Consider the following 15,256-nt stretch of genomic DNA (forward strand, 5'->3'; position numbering starts at 1 on the left):
ACGGGTGACGTCACAGTAACTACGTCCATATTTTCATACAGTCTATGGTTTTTACAGACCTAAAAGGAGACTGAATACTGGATTCATTAGGTGGACATGAACACGACTCTAATGAGGGTGATCGGACGTAAAAATGTTCAGAATCGGTCAAAGGTCACGCTTCGTATCCGCAGGATTGAGGCTGAAACGTGCGTGAAGGTCAGTGATTCACAACACGGGCAGTCTGATGAATCTGAGAACACGAACATCTTTTATCACTTCACAAAACTCAGAAGAGACACGTGCAAAATACTGTCTGCACCATGTTCCCCACGCAGGCAGTGAGCTGGAAAAGATTCATACACACACACACACACACACACACACACACACACACACACACACACACACACACACACACACACGTACTGCAATCTGGTCCCATGTTCTCTTCACTAACTAGACTTTTACACACGTGTTGTGTGTACAAACACACACACAAACACACAGGAAATGAGATCAGGAACAGTGTGTTTGGATAAGCAGCCGCGGTCATATGATCTCTTTCAGCAGATTCACAGGTCGACCAAGGGTTAACCGCCTCACCGCGTGTGTGTGTGTGTGAGTGTGTGAGTGTGTGTTTGTGTATGTATGTGTGTGTTTGTGTGTGTGTGTGTGTGTGTGTGTGTGTGTGTGTGTGTGTGTTTGCAAACAGGCTGACAGCCAAGAGAAGATGCGACCAGATGTGTGTGTTGTATAGTATGTGTATTTACACGTCTGTTAAGCTGTTAGTCATGAGCTAATGGGGCCAGAGAAGAGCTAAGAGTGTGTGTGTGTGTGTGTGTGTGTGTGTGTGTGTGTGTTATCATGCATATGTTCCTGCAGCAGAGTGCCGGCATGTACAGAATGTACGCGAGGCTTCGTCTGCGTCAGTTGCTCTAGAACATGTTATTAGACTTGCAAAGGGGGGGTCAACGGGGACGTGCGTGTGCATGTGTGTGTGTGTGTGTGTGTCATCAGGCGTCTATGTGGGTTACGCTTCATTTAAACGAACTAAAGGCAGAAATGCACTGGAGGCGTGGGATGTACACATTCTCCAAACACACAAACAGTTCAAACTGACCGACTTACACACGCTGCAAAGTAGAGACGGACCGTCGTTTTCATATAGCGTCCAATCGTGGTTACTCGTGAGCGCCTATAGCCGTCAGTGTGCGTCCACGTGTGTGTGTGTGTGTGTGTGTGTGTGCGCTTGGTGATATCACATCCAAATCATATCCATAACATGAACTAGTCTTGTGGAGCGCAGAGCAAAGTTTTGGTGAGCAGCCATTCGGTACAAGCCTGCTGCTGCTGCAGAGACACAGAGTTCATAAGGAAGTGATTTTAATTTAAACTGAATAAAAATGTGACAGGACGCCTGCAAATGACACGTTTGATGTTGTAACAAGCGTGCAAGTCTGCAGAAATGTAACCATGATGTCTCTATGATGCGGTACAGAAATGATAATATTATATGTCATATCTTCTGGTATTTAACGGGTCAAACATTCACTTTACAGATTGAAGTGTTGAACTAGGACAGAATGACTAATGTTCATATGAATGCAGCACTTCCTGTGTTAAATAAAATGTAAAAGACGTGCAACATCTCCTCTTATATCTGAAGATCATCTGCTGTAAAAGTGCAGATATATGTGCATAAAAATATTACGATTAACATCACACTCTAAGAAAATGTTTGAAGGTAGGGCTGCAACTAACGATTATAAACTCAATTAATGGTTTTGTCATTATGTCAGTTATTTATTCCTGTAGTGACGTCTTCAACAGTCTTGTTTTGTCTGATTAACCCAAAATATTCAGTTTACCATCATGTACGACACAGAAAAGCTTCAAATTCTCACATCTGTGAAGCTGCAAATATCTGTCACTATTCTGTCAAAATATTCACCAATTAATGTTCTGCCAATTAACTAATCAATTAATCTTTGCAGCTCTACTGTCAGTTATGAAACAACATCTGTGAACGTCTGTAGATGTGAACCTGAAAAGAGCAGATCTGTTTGTCCATGAGGTAAGCAAACGTTGTAATGCAAGCACAACACGTGTGTGTGTGTGTGTGTGTGTGTGTGTGTGTGTGTGTGTGTGTGTGTGTGTGTCTCCGTCTAATGAGGTGGAAGACAAACACTGAACGCTCCACATCATCAGGGTCTTTAGCCAACAGCTAAGGACACGATGAAGAGATCTCATTGGCTCTGACACAAGAGTACAACACACACACACACACACACAGCCATACTAAAGCATACTGTATAACCACACACACACACACACACACACACACACACACACACACACACACAGTCAGTGTTTAGGAATGACGGCTAACAGTGGATGAGAATAATGAGACTGAACCTCGTTTTTTTTTTTTTATCACAGCAGAGCGGAGACGTCTGGCTGCGTGATACTCAGCTCCTTCTATCCCATAATAAACGTACATCACGCCGGTATCCATAGCAACAGCAAGATGTCCATTATATCCCTGTACTCTCATATTATTCTCATGTTTCTGCAACACTGTTAAGCATTTACGTTGAATCGATTCTTACCGTGTGTTCAGTCAGAACGCAAAGTGAATTTTCGTCTGTGTTAGTCGTGCAACTTTATATTTATTCACCACAAACTGGCTGTAAGCTAACTAGCAGCTAGCAACTAGAACGTTTTTAAGTTTATTTACAAGCTTCGGTAATGCTAACATCTTCTACAGCTGTCATCAACGGATTACACGCTACTGTCCACTCAGCGATGGCGCCTAAGCTCCCATCGGTAGCACAGGCCGGGCTACATGCTAAGCTAACCAGCGCTCCCTTTAAAGTGCCTTATTATGTGTGTGTGTGTGTGTTGTTTTTTTTTAAACCTGCTTAATAAAAGCAACCAAACGACTGTTAGTTAGAAGGTTATTAAAGGTGGCGATCAGTTTATTGAAGTTTATTGAGGTGAACAGTCGTTTTCACTGTGCAGTTTACAGGATGTCGTGACTGCGGACAGCTGATGTCGCCGGCTTTCATCTAGATTACTGTCTGACTGAGCATGTGTGTGCATGTTGTCATGACATTTCAGTCTTAGTATGTTGTGTTGAATGTTGTCTGTGTGTCCTTCACAGAGGACATAATGAGAAGTGAGAAAAAACCTCCGAACTGCACTGAGAGGACAGAACTGGTGGAACTGGTTGTGTGTGTGTGTAAATCAGAAGGAAAATGACTGACAGTATTGAGACCCGGCCGCTGTCTGTCTGTCTGTCTGCTGTTGTTCTGACTGGGGGGACGAGTATCGACGGCGGTGTCGCCTTCCCCCCCCCTCTCCTCCCTCCCTGTTTGTTCGATACCTCTGTCCTCCGCTTCCTGTCTGCACGACACCCGACGCCACCACTCTCTCTCTCTCTCTCTGTGTGTGTGTGTGTGTGTGTGTGTGTGTGTGTGTGTGTGTGTGTGTGTGTGTGTGTTCTTGCAGGCGGAGCGGGTGAGCAGGGATAAGGTTGCATGTTGTTCTTTTCATGGCAGCAGTTTTTTCCTGAGTGATGGAATCCCTGAGAGGATTTAATGTTGGTGGCAGACACGAACCTCGCTGACCATAAACACTCTGAGCCCGCTGTCTCACTGCACATCTGTCTGCGGGACTCGATCAGTCAGAGACACACAGACAGAAATATGTTGATGGCAAAATTACCAACAAAGAAAGCTTCAGACAGCTGCTTTACTCACTTCAAATGACTCGCTGGTTCGTTTGAATTCATTCAAACTTGACTTTTTACAGAGAAATTAAAGGATGATACACACAGAAAGACTCTAAACTGACCTCTGTTGGATGCTTGACCTTTGACCTTAACCTCAGCATGTGACACGCTGTGATTCTGATGACGTCTACAAGCTCATTTTAAAAGCTATTTCATTGCACTGTTACATCCTCTTTACCTTTAAATTTGGCCTTCGCATACCTGTGAGAACCGCTCCCTGTATGTGAGTTTAAATCTGGCCCCCCCTGTGTGTGTGTGTGTGTGTGTGTGTGTGTGTGTGTGTGTGTGTTTCTTTTAGGCGTCCTAAATATACGCTTGTCACATCGTCCAGAGTGAAGCCAGTGGACAGCTCAGCTGAGGCAGAGAAATGGTTTTAAGTGCTGCTGTTCTGCTCACACAGTCCACTAGGTAACACACACACACACACACACACACACACACACACACACACACACACACACACACAGGTATTTATGGACACTAGTGACAGACAATAATTCATGCAGATATTCAAAATGCTTAAAACACAAAACTCTCCATACTTCATGTTTCTAGAACAGGAAGTGATTTTCTGCAGCAGTGTTTGGACTCAAAGCAGGAAAACTACAGTTTGTTGGTTCTGGTCTGAATCAGTGATGAGTTGGTGAATCCACGTGAACCAAAACGCATCATTAAAAAGCCAGATGAGAGCGTTCTCTCCTCTCATTGGTCAGATGTGTTTGGGGCGGGAGAGAGGACGTAAACACAGGAAGAAGCTCCTGATATCAAGTTCTCCAGCTGCAAGTAACTGTTGATTTCACTCGAAGCACATCTGGCTACGGGAGCCCTTTAGCTCAAACTTGCAGCCTTGTAGTCAATCAGATGCTCCAGAATTTGTTGGTGTCTGGACTGAGACCACTTCCTCTGAGGGTCTCTGCCCAAATGCATCGTACCCGGGGAGGAAAAACCCTCCAGACTGAACTACACAGGTTTAAAAACACCCTGAAACAGACGAGTCATCATCATAACATCAGGAGAATGTGACATGTTATGACTGGAGGCAGCATCAATCAGAGCCTGATGTAGGTCTTTATCTGCTCCACATCAACGTCCTCGTCTCTGGTTTAAACTAAAGACCGCTCACAGCTGATCGTTCTGAAATCCTCCTCCAAAAATGAAAACATCTGGAAACGACAGCGTCCTGACGTAGCAGACGGGAAAAACACTGACACGTAACGGTTTTATGATCTAAAGAAGGGCTGCAACAAACGTCCTCAAATGTCTGATCAACAGGCCACAAACCCAAAATATTCACTTTATTATCATAGAAGAAGAAAGAGACCACAAAATATTCACACTGGAGAAGCTGAAACAGTGAAATTTGGCTTTTTTTTTTCTTAAATAATGACTTAAAATGATTGATCCCTTATCAAAACAGTAGTAACAGTATCAATTTATCATCTGATCAGCTCTAATCTCATCTTCTTCCTTCACAATACGAGAAATATTTTTTGTTAATTAGCATTAGAGCTGCAACAATTAGTCTCCAAAACTGACAAAATAATTAATTAATCAATTGAGAGAATAATTGGCAGATCAATCGATAATTAAAATAATCCTAATTGGTATTTGGGACGTTGGTGACAAACAGCAGTCAGACCAGATGTTCATCCAGATGATCTCAACCACTTCATCTGTGGGTCAAACTTTTGGTCATATTGGTAATAATCCCTCAATGCTCAGGAGAACCGTGTGTGTGTGTGTGTGTGTGTGTGTGTGTGTGTGTGTGTGTGTGTGTGTGTGTGTGTGTGTGTGTGTGTAGCTACGGTAAGCGCAGTAGGTCAAACTTGAAGCAGGAGGTGGTTCTGTAAACTGCGATGGATGTCAGGCCCTCGTCAATATGACAGATGTGTTCTCTGTGTCGTAGCACCAGAGGGTGAAAACAGACGCTGTGAAGGACTCTGTTTCTACGACGTGCCCTTTAAAATGCCATATTTTGACTGAGGTGACCCCCCCTCCCCCCCCTCCCTCCCCCCAACACACACACACACACACACACACACACACACACAAAGAGTCACACACACACACCAGCAGCAGCAGCAGGATCAGTCTGAACCCCTGTGGTGAGACGACACTGCTAACACACTTCCTAAAGACTTGTTCACAGTGTGTGCTTCAACCTGCAGCACACACACACACACTTCTCTGTGCACGTGCATGTGTGTGTGTGTGTGTGTAACTGTCAATCTGTGTTTACTGTGTATAGACAGATATCTCCGCCTGTTAACGTCTGTGTCCGAGTCTCAAAGTGTGTTTTCTTTCTGTCAGTCTGTGTGTGTGTGTGTGTGTGTGTCAGTTTGCATGTGTCTATCTGCATGTCGCTCTGTCACCGCGTGTGTTTGTTTGTTTTTTTGTACTAGCGTGTGTGTGTGTGTGTGTGTGTGTGTGTGTGTGCTCACCCATGCTGTTGGTGGAGCTGCACCACATCAGCAGACAGCCGGTACACAGCAGGTTGAGAACCCCGAACAGCAGGATCCTCCACGACTGAAAACGACAAACAAACAAACAAAAAAAACATTTACAGAACAATAAGACGAGGAGCAGAGTGGCTCAACCTTTGGGTCGAGGCCCAACGGAGGTCGCTCAGTTTACACACGGGGTGATGGGAGATATCAGCGTAATGTTTTCTTTTAAGACAGACAGACAGATGGATGAATCTCTGCTGGCTGCTCAAAGACTTCTGGGAAATAAAAAGTGAGAGAGAGAAAGAGCCGAAGTCATGATGTCATTTCCTGTCTAGCCTCTGTTCCACCAGCTTCTGTAACTCAAATGTCATTCCTCTCTCAGCGTTTCTTTCATCTGTCTCTCTGGAAAAAATGACTTTCCATATTTTAAAACAACTGGGCTCCGTTACAGCAGCTGCTTCCACCAGGTCAAAACTTTGTGATTCGATGGGAGAAAAGACGCTAAAAGAACGAAATATTAGATGTTTCTCAAAAAAGTACCACAGCTATGAAGTACCGTCAATAGTGTAATTACAAATATCAACTATTTTTATAATTGATTAATTGTTTTGAGTCTTTTTTTAAAGAAAAAAAGTCAAAATTCTCTGATTCCAGCTTCTTAAATGTGAATATTTTGACAGTAAATTGAATATTTTTGGGTTTTGGACACTTGCTCAACACAAAACAAGATTGACTGATCAATCCTCCTCCTCCTCCTCCTCCTCCTCCTCCTCCTCCTCCTCCTCCTCCAGAGCTCCGGCTGTCGGTTGGCGTCCTGTAGCGGGACGCTCTGGCAGGTGACCAGCTCGCCGTCTAATCTCAATCCAGACCTACAAACCGAGCGGGGGGCCGTCGCTGGGGTGTTGACCACAGGATTGAGAGCGAGCTTCCTGCCCTGCCGTCGACCCGCAGCCGTCGACCTGCAGCAGCTGACCCGCTCCGCCGGGGGGGGGGGGGGGGGGGGGGGGGGCGAGTTCTCTGCTGACCGGCCGTGTGGTCTAACATGTTCACTACAGTCTGAATCAGTTCATCAGAGAAACAGCAGCTGAGGGGAAGGTCACGTCCAGAGAGCAGAGAGCTGCTCATCAGTTATATGCAGGAGTCAAGTTATTTAGATATTCACTATTTAAACACTGAAACAGAGAAATAACTCAACTACAGAGGAGGAAATAAAGCTAAAAACAACCCCAAAATTCTTACATGCATCAAAAAATGCATCACAAAACATCATTCATTGATTATTATTGATGATTATTTAAGACCTGCAGACACATTATTACTCTTTAAGGTGAATGACAGATTGAACATGTTTTCTATTTCAGGACAAACCTGGATTATAAAAATATAATAATATCAGTCTTTCTACTTCTGAATGGATGATCTGCTCTATATGTTTATGGTTTGATCAAACCTGTCAATCATGTTCTCTATTTATCGATTAGTCGTTTGAGCTATAAAATGTCAGAAAAAGGTGAAAAATTTGAAAAAGACGACGTCTTCAAACGTTTTATTTTGTCCACGACTCAAAGATCTTCAGTTTACTGTCATAAAGATTAAAGAAACCAGAAAATATTCACATTTATAAAGCTGGAATCACAGAATGACTTGATTATTAACTAAACGATTAATTAATAATCACGACAGTTGCAGATTAATTTTCTGTCCATCAATTAATTAACTTATCGTCGTTGCAGCTCTAGTTAAGTTTAATCAGGTTTATATATTTATATTTAATCATATTTATATTGTAGATGTGTAGATTGAATCATCTAAAGAACTTAAAGACTGAATGAATGATGACATCTCCTCCTTTCCCCTCAATGCAAACATCCAGAACATCTCTGAACCTGGAAACACTGTTGATTAACACCAGACGTCTCGTCCTGTAACTTCATTCTCAGTGTTTGTGATGTCACACATGATGCTCGTTGGTTCACTAGTTAAACTGATATTTAAAGGTGAACTCAGAGAAACTTCAGCAGATGAATGAAAACACAAACTGCGTTGAGAAAACGTTCAGACAGGTTGTTTAAACGTTTACACAAAGCACCGATACCGTTGATTTACTAACAAACAAACAAACAAACAAACAAACAATCCCGTCTCTTCTCCGTCTGCTGGGATGTAAATTCAGCAGAATTTTCAATGAAGAAAAAAAAAAAAAAAAAAACCTTAAATCTAAACTCGCCCAGTGAGCAGAGAGAGAGAGAGAGAGTGTGTGTTTGTGTCACAGGGAAGAGAAACAAGAAATGGAACAAGGGAACGAGTGTGTGTGTGTGTGTGTGTGTGTGTGTGTGTGTGTGTGTGTGTGTGTGTGTGTCCTGGCCTGTCACTTCGTGTTGGACTCATATGCCGTGGTAGGGAGCGCCGAGTGCTGTGAAATCTACAATTACTGTGGTGTGCTGTGTTATGACAGCACTGGGGCGTCTGGTGACAGCACTAGCAAGCGACAGGCATGGGAGACCCACAGTGTGTGTGTGTGTGTGTGTGTGTGTGTGTGTGCATGCATGTGTGTGTGTGTCTGTGTGTGCAAACAGAGAGACAGCACTCCAAAACATTCCCAACCCCCCCCCCCCCCCCTTCACGTACACACACACACACACACACACACACACAGAGTGCCGGGAGCAGAGTTGTTAAATCCTGACGCTCTGCTGCCCCCGTCTGTCCGTCAGCGGCGTGGCCCCGGCCGTCTGGCGGCATGACGGCGTGTCGAGGTTACATGTGACATTGAGAGTGACAGGGCTGCAGCAGCAGCAGCTCAGTCACCAGGTACTGTATTAAAATATGGAGCCCCTGCTGACGCCAGGCCTGATTGCATCATCATCAAGCGCCGTGCCAAGCCGCCGCCGTTGCTGCCACTGCCACTGCCGCATCATCGGGCAAATGTGTGTCATCATGGTGAGCAGAAGGCGTGACTCATTAGGTCCAGAAGACGTGAGGCAGAGCAGGAAGAAGACTTTGAGGTTGGGAGGAATTTTTTACCAGACAGAAAAAAAACCCCGTCCTCTCCTGCTCTTCCTCTCGTCAGATCATAGCCGTGGAGGCTCTGTGTCTCCGGGGCGACCGTGTTCTCTCAGAATAAACCTATTTACATAATGGATCAGCGGCGGCGGCGGCGGCGGAGGCGGCAGTGGCGGCGGAGGAGGAGGAGGAGGAGGCCTGTTAACGCGGGCAGAGGAGGAGTTTTCCGACTCAGTTGCTGCTGCAGCAGCAGCAGAAACGAGATAACGCCTCGGTCGTCTCGCTGTCTCGTCCTCCGGTCACGTCTTCTCCCTCCGCTGACGGCCTGATGCTCCACTTTCATCAGGACGTTCAGTTACTGCAGCTGATGAGCTCAACCACCAACCTACAACACTACATATGTATGTAATGTACAAGAGAAACGTTCATCTGAAAATACACCTTTCTGTCAATTCAGCAGATTAACTTGAGCAGAGATCTCAGTATCTGTATCTGTATCAGTATCTGTATTTGTTGAGGCAGCAAAACTATTTGTATTTGTATTCGAATAAAAGTGGAAAGAGGCTTAAAAATCCTGTTTTTGTTTTTATTACGCTTTTAATTTTAGAAATTGTTCATGAAGCGTGTGTCAGTAGTTCAGTTTTATCTCTGGGGAACACCTCCAGCTCTGGAAGTGACGTCCAAATAAGGAAATGTGCGTCATGCAGCAGGTGGATGTGACTCCCCTCGTTAAGACCTGCTGACAGACGTCACAGCGGAGCAGAGGAGAGACACTGAGATAGTGTTGAGTGGTTTTTTTCCCCGAAAAAAAATAATTTTTAAAATATTTGGTTGAAACAAATATTCGTAAAAACAAACAACTATTTGTACTTTGCAGAATAACGTGTTTGTATTCACACAACTACTGCAGATCAGTAAAAACAGGAAGCAACTACTGCTGTCAATCTTCCTCTATAATCCGAGTAATCCGTATTTTTAATGCTCAAATTTAGCCTTTTATTAATATTTATGATGTACCTGACCTGTTATAGACAGATTCCTGGTTTTAACCTGACTTACAGTATCACTACAGTCATTTTATTCACTATTAATTAGAGCTTCAACAACTAAACAATTATCTGCCAACTATTAAAATTAATCCCCGACTAGTTTGATAATCGATTAATCGTTTGGAGTCATTCTCTGATTCCAGCTTCTGAAATGTGAATATTTTCTTTCTTTCTTTAGTCTCTATGACAGTAAACTGAATATCTTTGGGTTTGGGGCTGATATAAGACATTTCAGAACGTCGTCTTGGGTTTTGGGAAACAGCTGATCGACATTTTCTGAACCAAACAACATCGATTAATCGAGAGGATAATCTACAGATTAATCGATAATGAATAAAATAGTTTTTAAGTCTCTTTTTAACATAATTTTTAATGTTTTTCATGTTTTGTGAGGCACATTATGCTGCATCTTTTTGTATGAAATGTGTAACAAATATAAAGTATTATTATATGATAATCTTCCATTAAAGCATGATGATAACCTTTCATTAGTTTGCTTTGTGTGTATTAAATGAACACATTTAAGAGGGAAACGGAGGACAGAGAGAGGACAGCGAAGACTCCTTCAACACAGAGAGAAACACTTCCTGCATGAAAACGTTTCCAGATTTACAGACGACAGACATCAGCAGAAAGTATCCGGTATCAGCCACTCCGCTGTAAAATAAAACTCCTCCTGTATCAGTCAAAAAACTGTACCTGGAATCAGATGTTGACAACACTCACAGTTTGATTTCACAACACCAAAAGGTAACGGGAGACACGAGACGACACGAGACGACACGAGACGCGGCACGAGGACGAGGACGAGGGCCGACGGCGAGGCGCTGAGGAAGCACATCTCGACTTTCGGCGGTTTTGAACTGTGTTTGGTCTCTAAGCCGTGTACGACACCGTGTAATCCAATCCCAGCCTCTATGAGAAGGCGAGACCCCCCGCCAGCGTGTGGTCAAAGTGGATTATAGCACAATAACACTGACACACACACACACACACAATAACGTCTGAGAGGCCTTCACCTTCATCATCATGTCTCTCCTGTTTCCACTGGATGCAGTTTTTTTTACTCAGACTCCACATCTGTCCCTGTTTTTTTAAACCATGTCGTCTAATTTCAGGAGGAATAAAAATCATTCCAAGCATTTGAACTAAACCTGGAAATTAGGACGAACTCTGTTTTTATAACAGCAGGTTTAGTGTTGCTGCCAAGGTGGAATATTTAATTTATGTTGATCAGGCAGCCTGCAGTGACTAAAGTTCAGGTTCTCTGCTCCTTCTTGGCATTTGATTCATTATGAAATATTCATCGCTGCTGGAAAAAGTGTGAGAGAAAACCTGACCGACCGACCGACCGACCACCGAACGCAGCACAAACATTCACACAGAGCTTCAGCTGATTCTGAGGAGGAGGAGTTTATTAGGAGACGAGGAATAAGTGGAGAATGAATCAGACCAGAACTTTAATAACTTCATTTAACCAGGCGAAATATCTTTTAACACACATCATGTCCACACTAAGCCGGCTAACTTGTTAAACGCATCTTTCTCTCTACATTTCAGCTACTCCGTCCAGACTAAAACAGCGTTCTTCTCCCCTGAAAACGGAGCTTTGGCGGCAGCAGACGGTGGCAGTAGAAGAAGAAACACAACAACAACAACAACGTCGGACGGCTTCATGCGAGTTAAACGCAGCTGATCTGCCTCCTTTCTCTGCTCAGACTGTTGGAATCTGCTGCGATAAACTAAACGTCAGGAAGCCGCTGCAGAGACGGAAACAGTTTATTGTTTCTTCTTCTTCGCTGGTTTTCTGTGACTGACTTGCTCGGCAGAATTACTCGTTCTGGTGTTTTACTGCAGACTTTAACCGACTGTAATCTTCAGGAATGACCTGCAGACTGTGTAATATCTGGGGATTCACCACCACAGGAAAATAAAATGACTAACTTACAGATTTAAGCTTTTATCCTTCGTTTAAAGAGTCTGTTGAGCAGCTAAACAATCCTTCTTCTTCTTCCTTTTTATTTTTTACCCAGAATGCTATAAGATAATCAATAATCTTTACTGCACAAAGCACTGAAGCAGATGAGGAAGAAAACTGTGAGGATGAACTAATCTTTACAGAAACAACAAACATCACCGGAAGTTTGTATGGAAGTAAAGAAAGAAAAATGGAGGCTTTATCTCGTAATTATTATGAATTATTAACTTATTTACATTTATTTCTTATATTATGAGAAAGTTTTAGTTGTTAATGCATGATGGGGCTCCGTGCTTCCAGACACTGGGAGATTAATAATGTGGATGCTATTATTATTAGCATTATTAGCATTATAAGCTAACGCAGCGCAGGATACAAAGCATGTGAAATGCATCCAGGCTGACTCTGTGGTGATATGATCAATATGTTTGTAGCAGCGATATTTCAGGTTATTAGACAGACGGTTCATCCAATCACCTGTCAAGTATTTTTTTTGTGTGTGTCTGCTCTTTTCCAAACTGTTTCCAGAGACGTCAGACCATCTGGTGCATCAGGTTACCCGGTTACAGTAAAAACAAGCGCACCTGCAGAGCAGCCGCCCCTGCACTAAAATGATTTAACGGCCCGCATGAGTCTCATGTTTTAGCTGCATGACTGGCGTTTTAATGCTGTTGTTCATCATCTGTGATGTGAAAGATTCAGATTTCCACACAGTGCGTCTCGGTTTCAGTTCGGCTATAAAAATCCAAAAAAGCACCGGGGAGCGTCTCTCCTGATTGGCTGCTGACAGCGGAGTCAGTCGCGGAGTCGAAGCAGGAAACACAGTCGCTCCGTTTCCATCACAGTTATGTGTTCAGATCATTTAGAGACGAGAATCTGTTAAAGTTTGCATCCTGTCATGATGTCGAGCTGCGATTTGACTGTAAAAGTCTGAGTCGACTCTCATTGCTGGGTCACAGAATACTTCGTAACACCTGATGAGCGTCTGCAGAACTCAGACGACACCTCCACAGATTTTAAACCAATAGAGATGCTGCTGTTTTATGTTTGAGTGTCATGTTGAAGTTGAGGTCAAAGGGTCGTACCAGTTATTTATTTATGTGTTTGTTTGTTTATGTGTTGTGTTAATTGTTGGGAGATGATTAATGTTCTCTCTCTGCTCCACATTGAACCTTGCATTTTATGCTGGTCGACTTTTCCAACAAACACTTTGTTTTGAAATGTTTGTGATGAAATAAAACAACGGTTCTACTAAAAATCTACTAAATATTTCTTTCAGCCTGCTTCAGGTCAATTTAGGTTGTTTTAATATATTGTTTGTCTGCTTATTTTGGCTCAAAAACAATCTTTGTTATCACATTACAAGTAAAAAAAACTACTCTGGATCAGAGTTGAAAACTGTAAAAAAAACCCGCAGCTTCTGCGTGGACCTGCTGAGTGTCTGATGGGAACCACAGTAAAGGACCTTTAGTCTCGTGATACCGGACAGTCTTTCAGGATTTCTAAACACACGGCAGTTGCTTGAACGGCGGCGATAACGGCCGCTAACAAACCTGCACCCCTTACATTTATGTCCAGGAGACGCCTGACTGGAACCGAAGCTCCTCCGTCTCTACGGGCGACGCGTTTTAGACCTGTGAGTCTAAAGGAGCATTTTATTAAAACAGGGTGACGACCACAGGTCAACGTGTCCGACAGAGTGAAGCGGCGCCCGGCGTTTCGCTCTGAGGGCTTCATCCCCGCTGCTTTCACTAGAACATGGTGACCTACTAGGAAAACAGGATTACTGGAGGTGTTTGAGTTTGACTCTGTTTATGAGACACAGAATCTAAACCAGCTTACAGTTTAATGGGATTATAAAGTGAGGATTCTCCGCTAACGACTGAGTGAAATCCAACAGGAGGTTCAGATGATGACAACCGGGCAGATTTGGATAATAAAAATAATAATAATAAAAAAAAAGAAGAATAGCAGAGACGACACGAGTCGTTCTAACGTCTGACATCAGGACAGTTTTTAACCCAAACTCACCCGTCGATCTGAAGAAACCAGTCTGAACTCTTGCTGGAGTTTCCCAAAGATGGATCTGTGTGTCTTCCTGAACGGATGGATGGTGCCCTGCAAATCAACATATATGAATTATAATTATATAGATAATTTAATCACATTTAACAGAGAGAGAGAGAGTGTGCAGCAGAAATAAAACAGAGGCTTAAAATAATCTTGTATAGTTGCAAAGAGTGACGTTTAGATGAAAATATAATCTGATGCATGAAGTGCAGTGTGGTGGTCAAGCAGCAGAGTGGAAGGTAAAGCTTGACCTACAACGCCACCGTGTGGTGAGTTAGTGTACAACACAGTCAGTCTTATCCAGTACAGTATTTTAACCTGCATAAATGTCTCATAAAGCAAGAAAGTCATTAAACAAACTCAAATATTTGCTGCATTTAAAGGCTGTTAATAATAATTACATATATATATATATAATTGCCTACGTCGCTATAATTGCTTACAGTTTATAATGATGTCTTCAAATGTCTTGTTTTGTCTCATTTATCTGTTTACTGTCATTTATGACATGAAAAAAGCTTCAAATCATCACATTTGAGAAGCTGCAACCAGCAGATATTTGAAATTTTTCCTTTAAAAAGTGACTAAAACAATTATTGGATGATCAAAATAGTTGCCAATTAGTTTTCTGTTGATCAACTAATCACTTAATGGACTAACTGTTGCAGCTCTAAACTCTCTAAACTGGCCTGTAGCCATTATAAACCCAAACCAGTTTAAAGAGGACACATTCTGCACATTTCCAGCCTCTACATTTATATTCTGGGGCTCTACTGGAATATCTTTACATGATTTCCAGTTCTTATTTGTCTTCTACTGGTCCTTTATGAAGCCCCTCAGTTCAGCCTCTGTCATCAGGGTCGAGGTTAAAGGTCAATTAGAGCACACGTCTCTCGTCGTCCGGCTGCGATTCAAACTTGAGGCGTAAATTTCA

The 15,256-nt window shown here is 42.9% G+C and overlaps 1 protein-coding gene across 1 annotated transcript in view; it reads right to left on the reverse strand.

Annotated features, from left to right (window-relative positions):
* Window positions 1-15,256, reverse strand: part of slc30a6 (solute carrier family 30 member 6) — a 64,016-nt gene that overhangs the window by 45,573 nt on the left and 3,187 nt on the right. Inside the window, exons 3-4 of the mRNA XM_044372188.1 lie at window positions 14,284-14,370; window positions 6,217-6,301 (exon numbers count right to left, since the gene is read on the reverse strand). Of these exons, the coding sequence (XP_044228123.1) occupies window positions 6,217-6,301; window positions 14,284-14,370 (172 nt within the window). The remainder of the gene's footprint in view (window positions 1-6,216; window positions 6,302-14,283; window positions 14,371-15,256) is intronic.

This window comes from Thunnus albacares, chromosome 14, assembly GCF_914725855.1.
Source record: "Thunnus albacares chromosome 14, fThuAlb1.1, whole genome shotgun sequence".
Classification (NCBI taxonomy): domain Eukaryota; kingdom Metazoa; phylum Chordata; class Actinopteri; order Scombriformes; family Scombridae; genus Thunnus; species Thunnus albacares.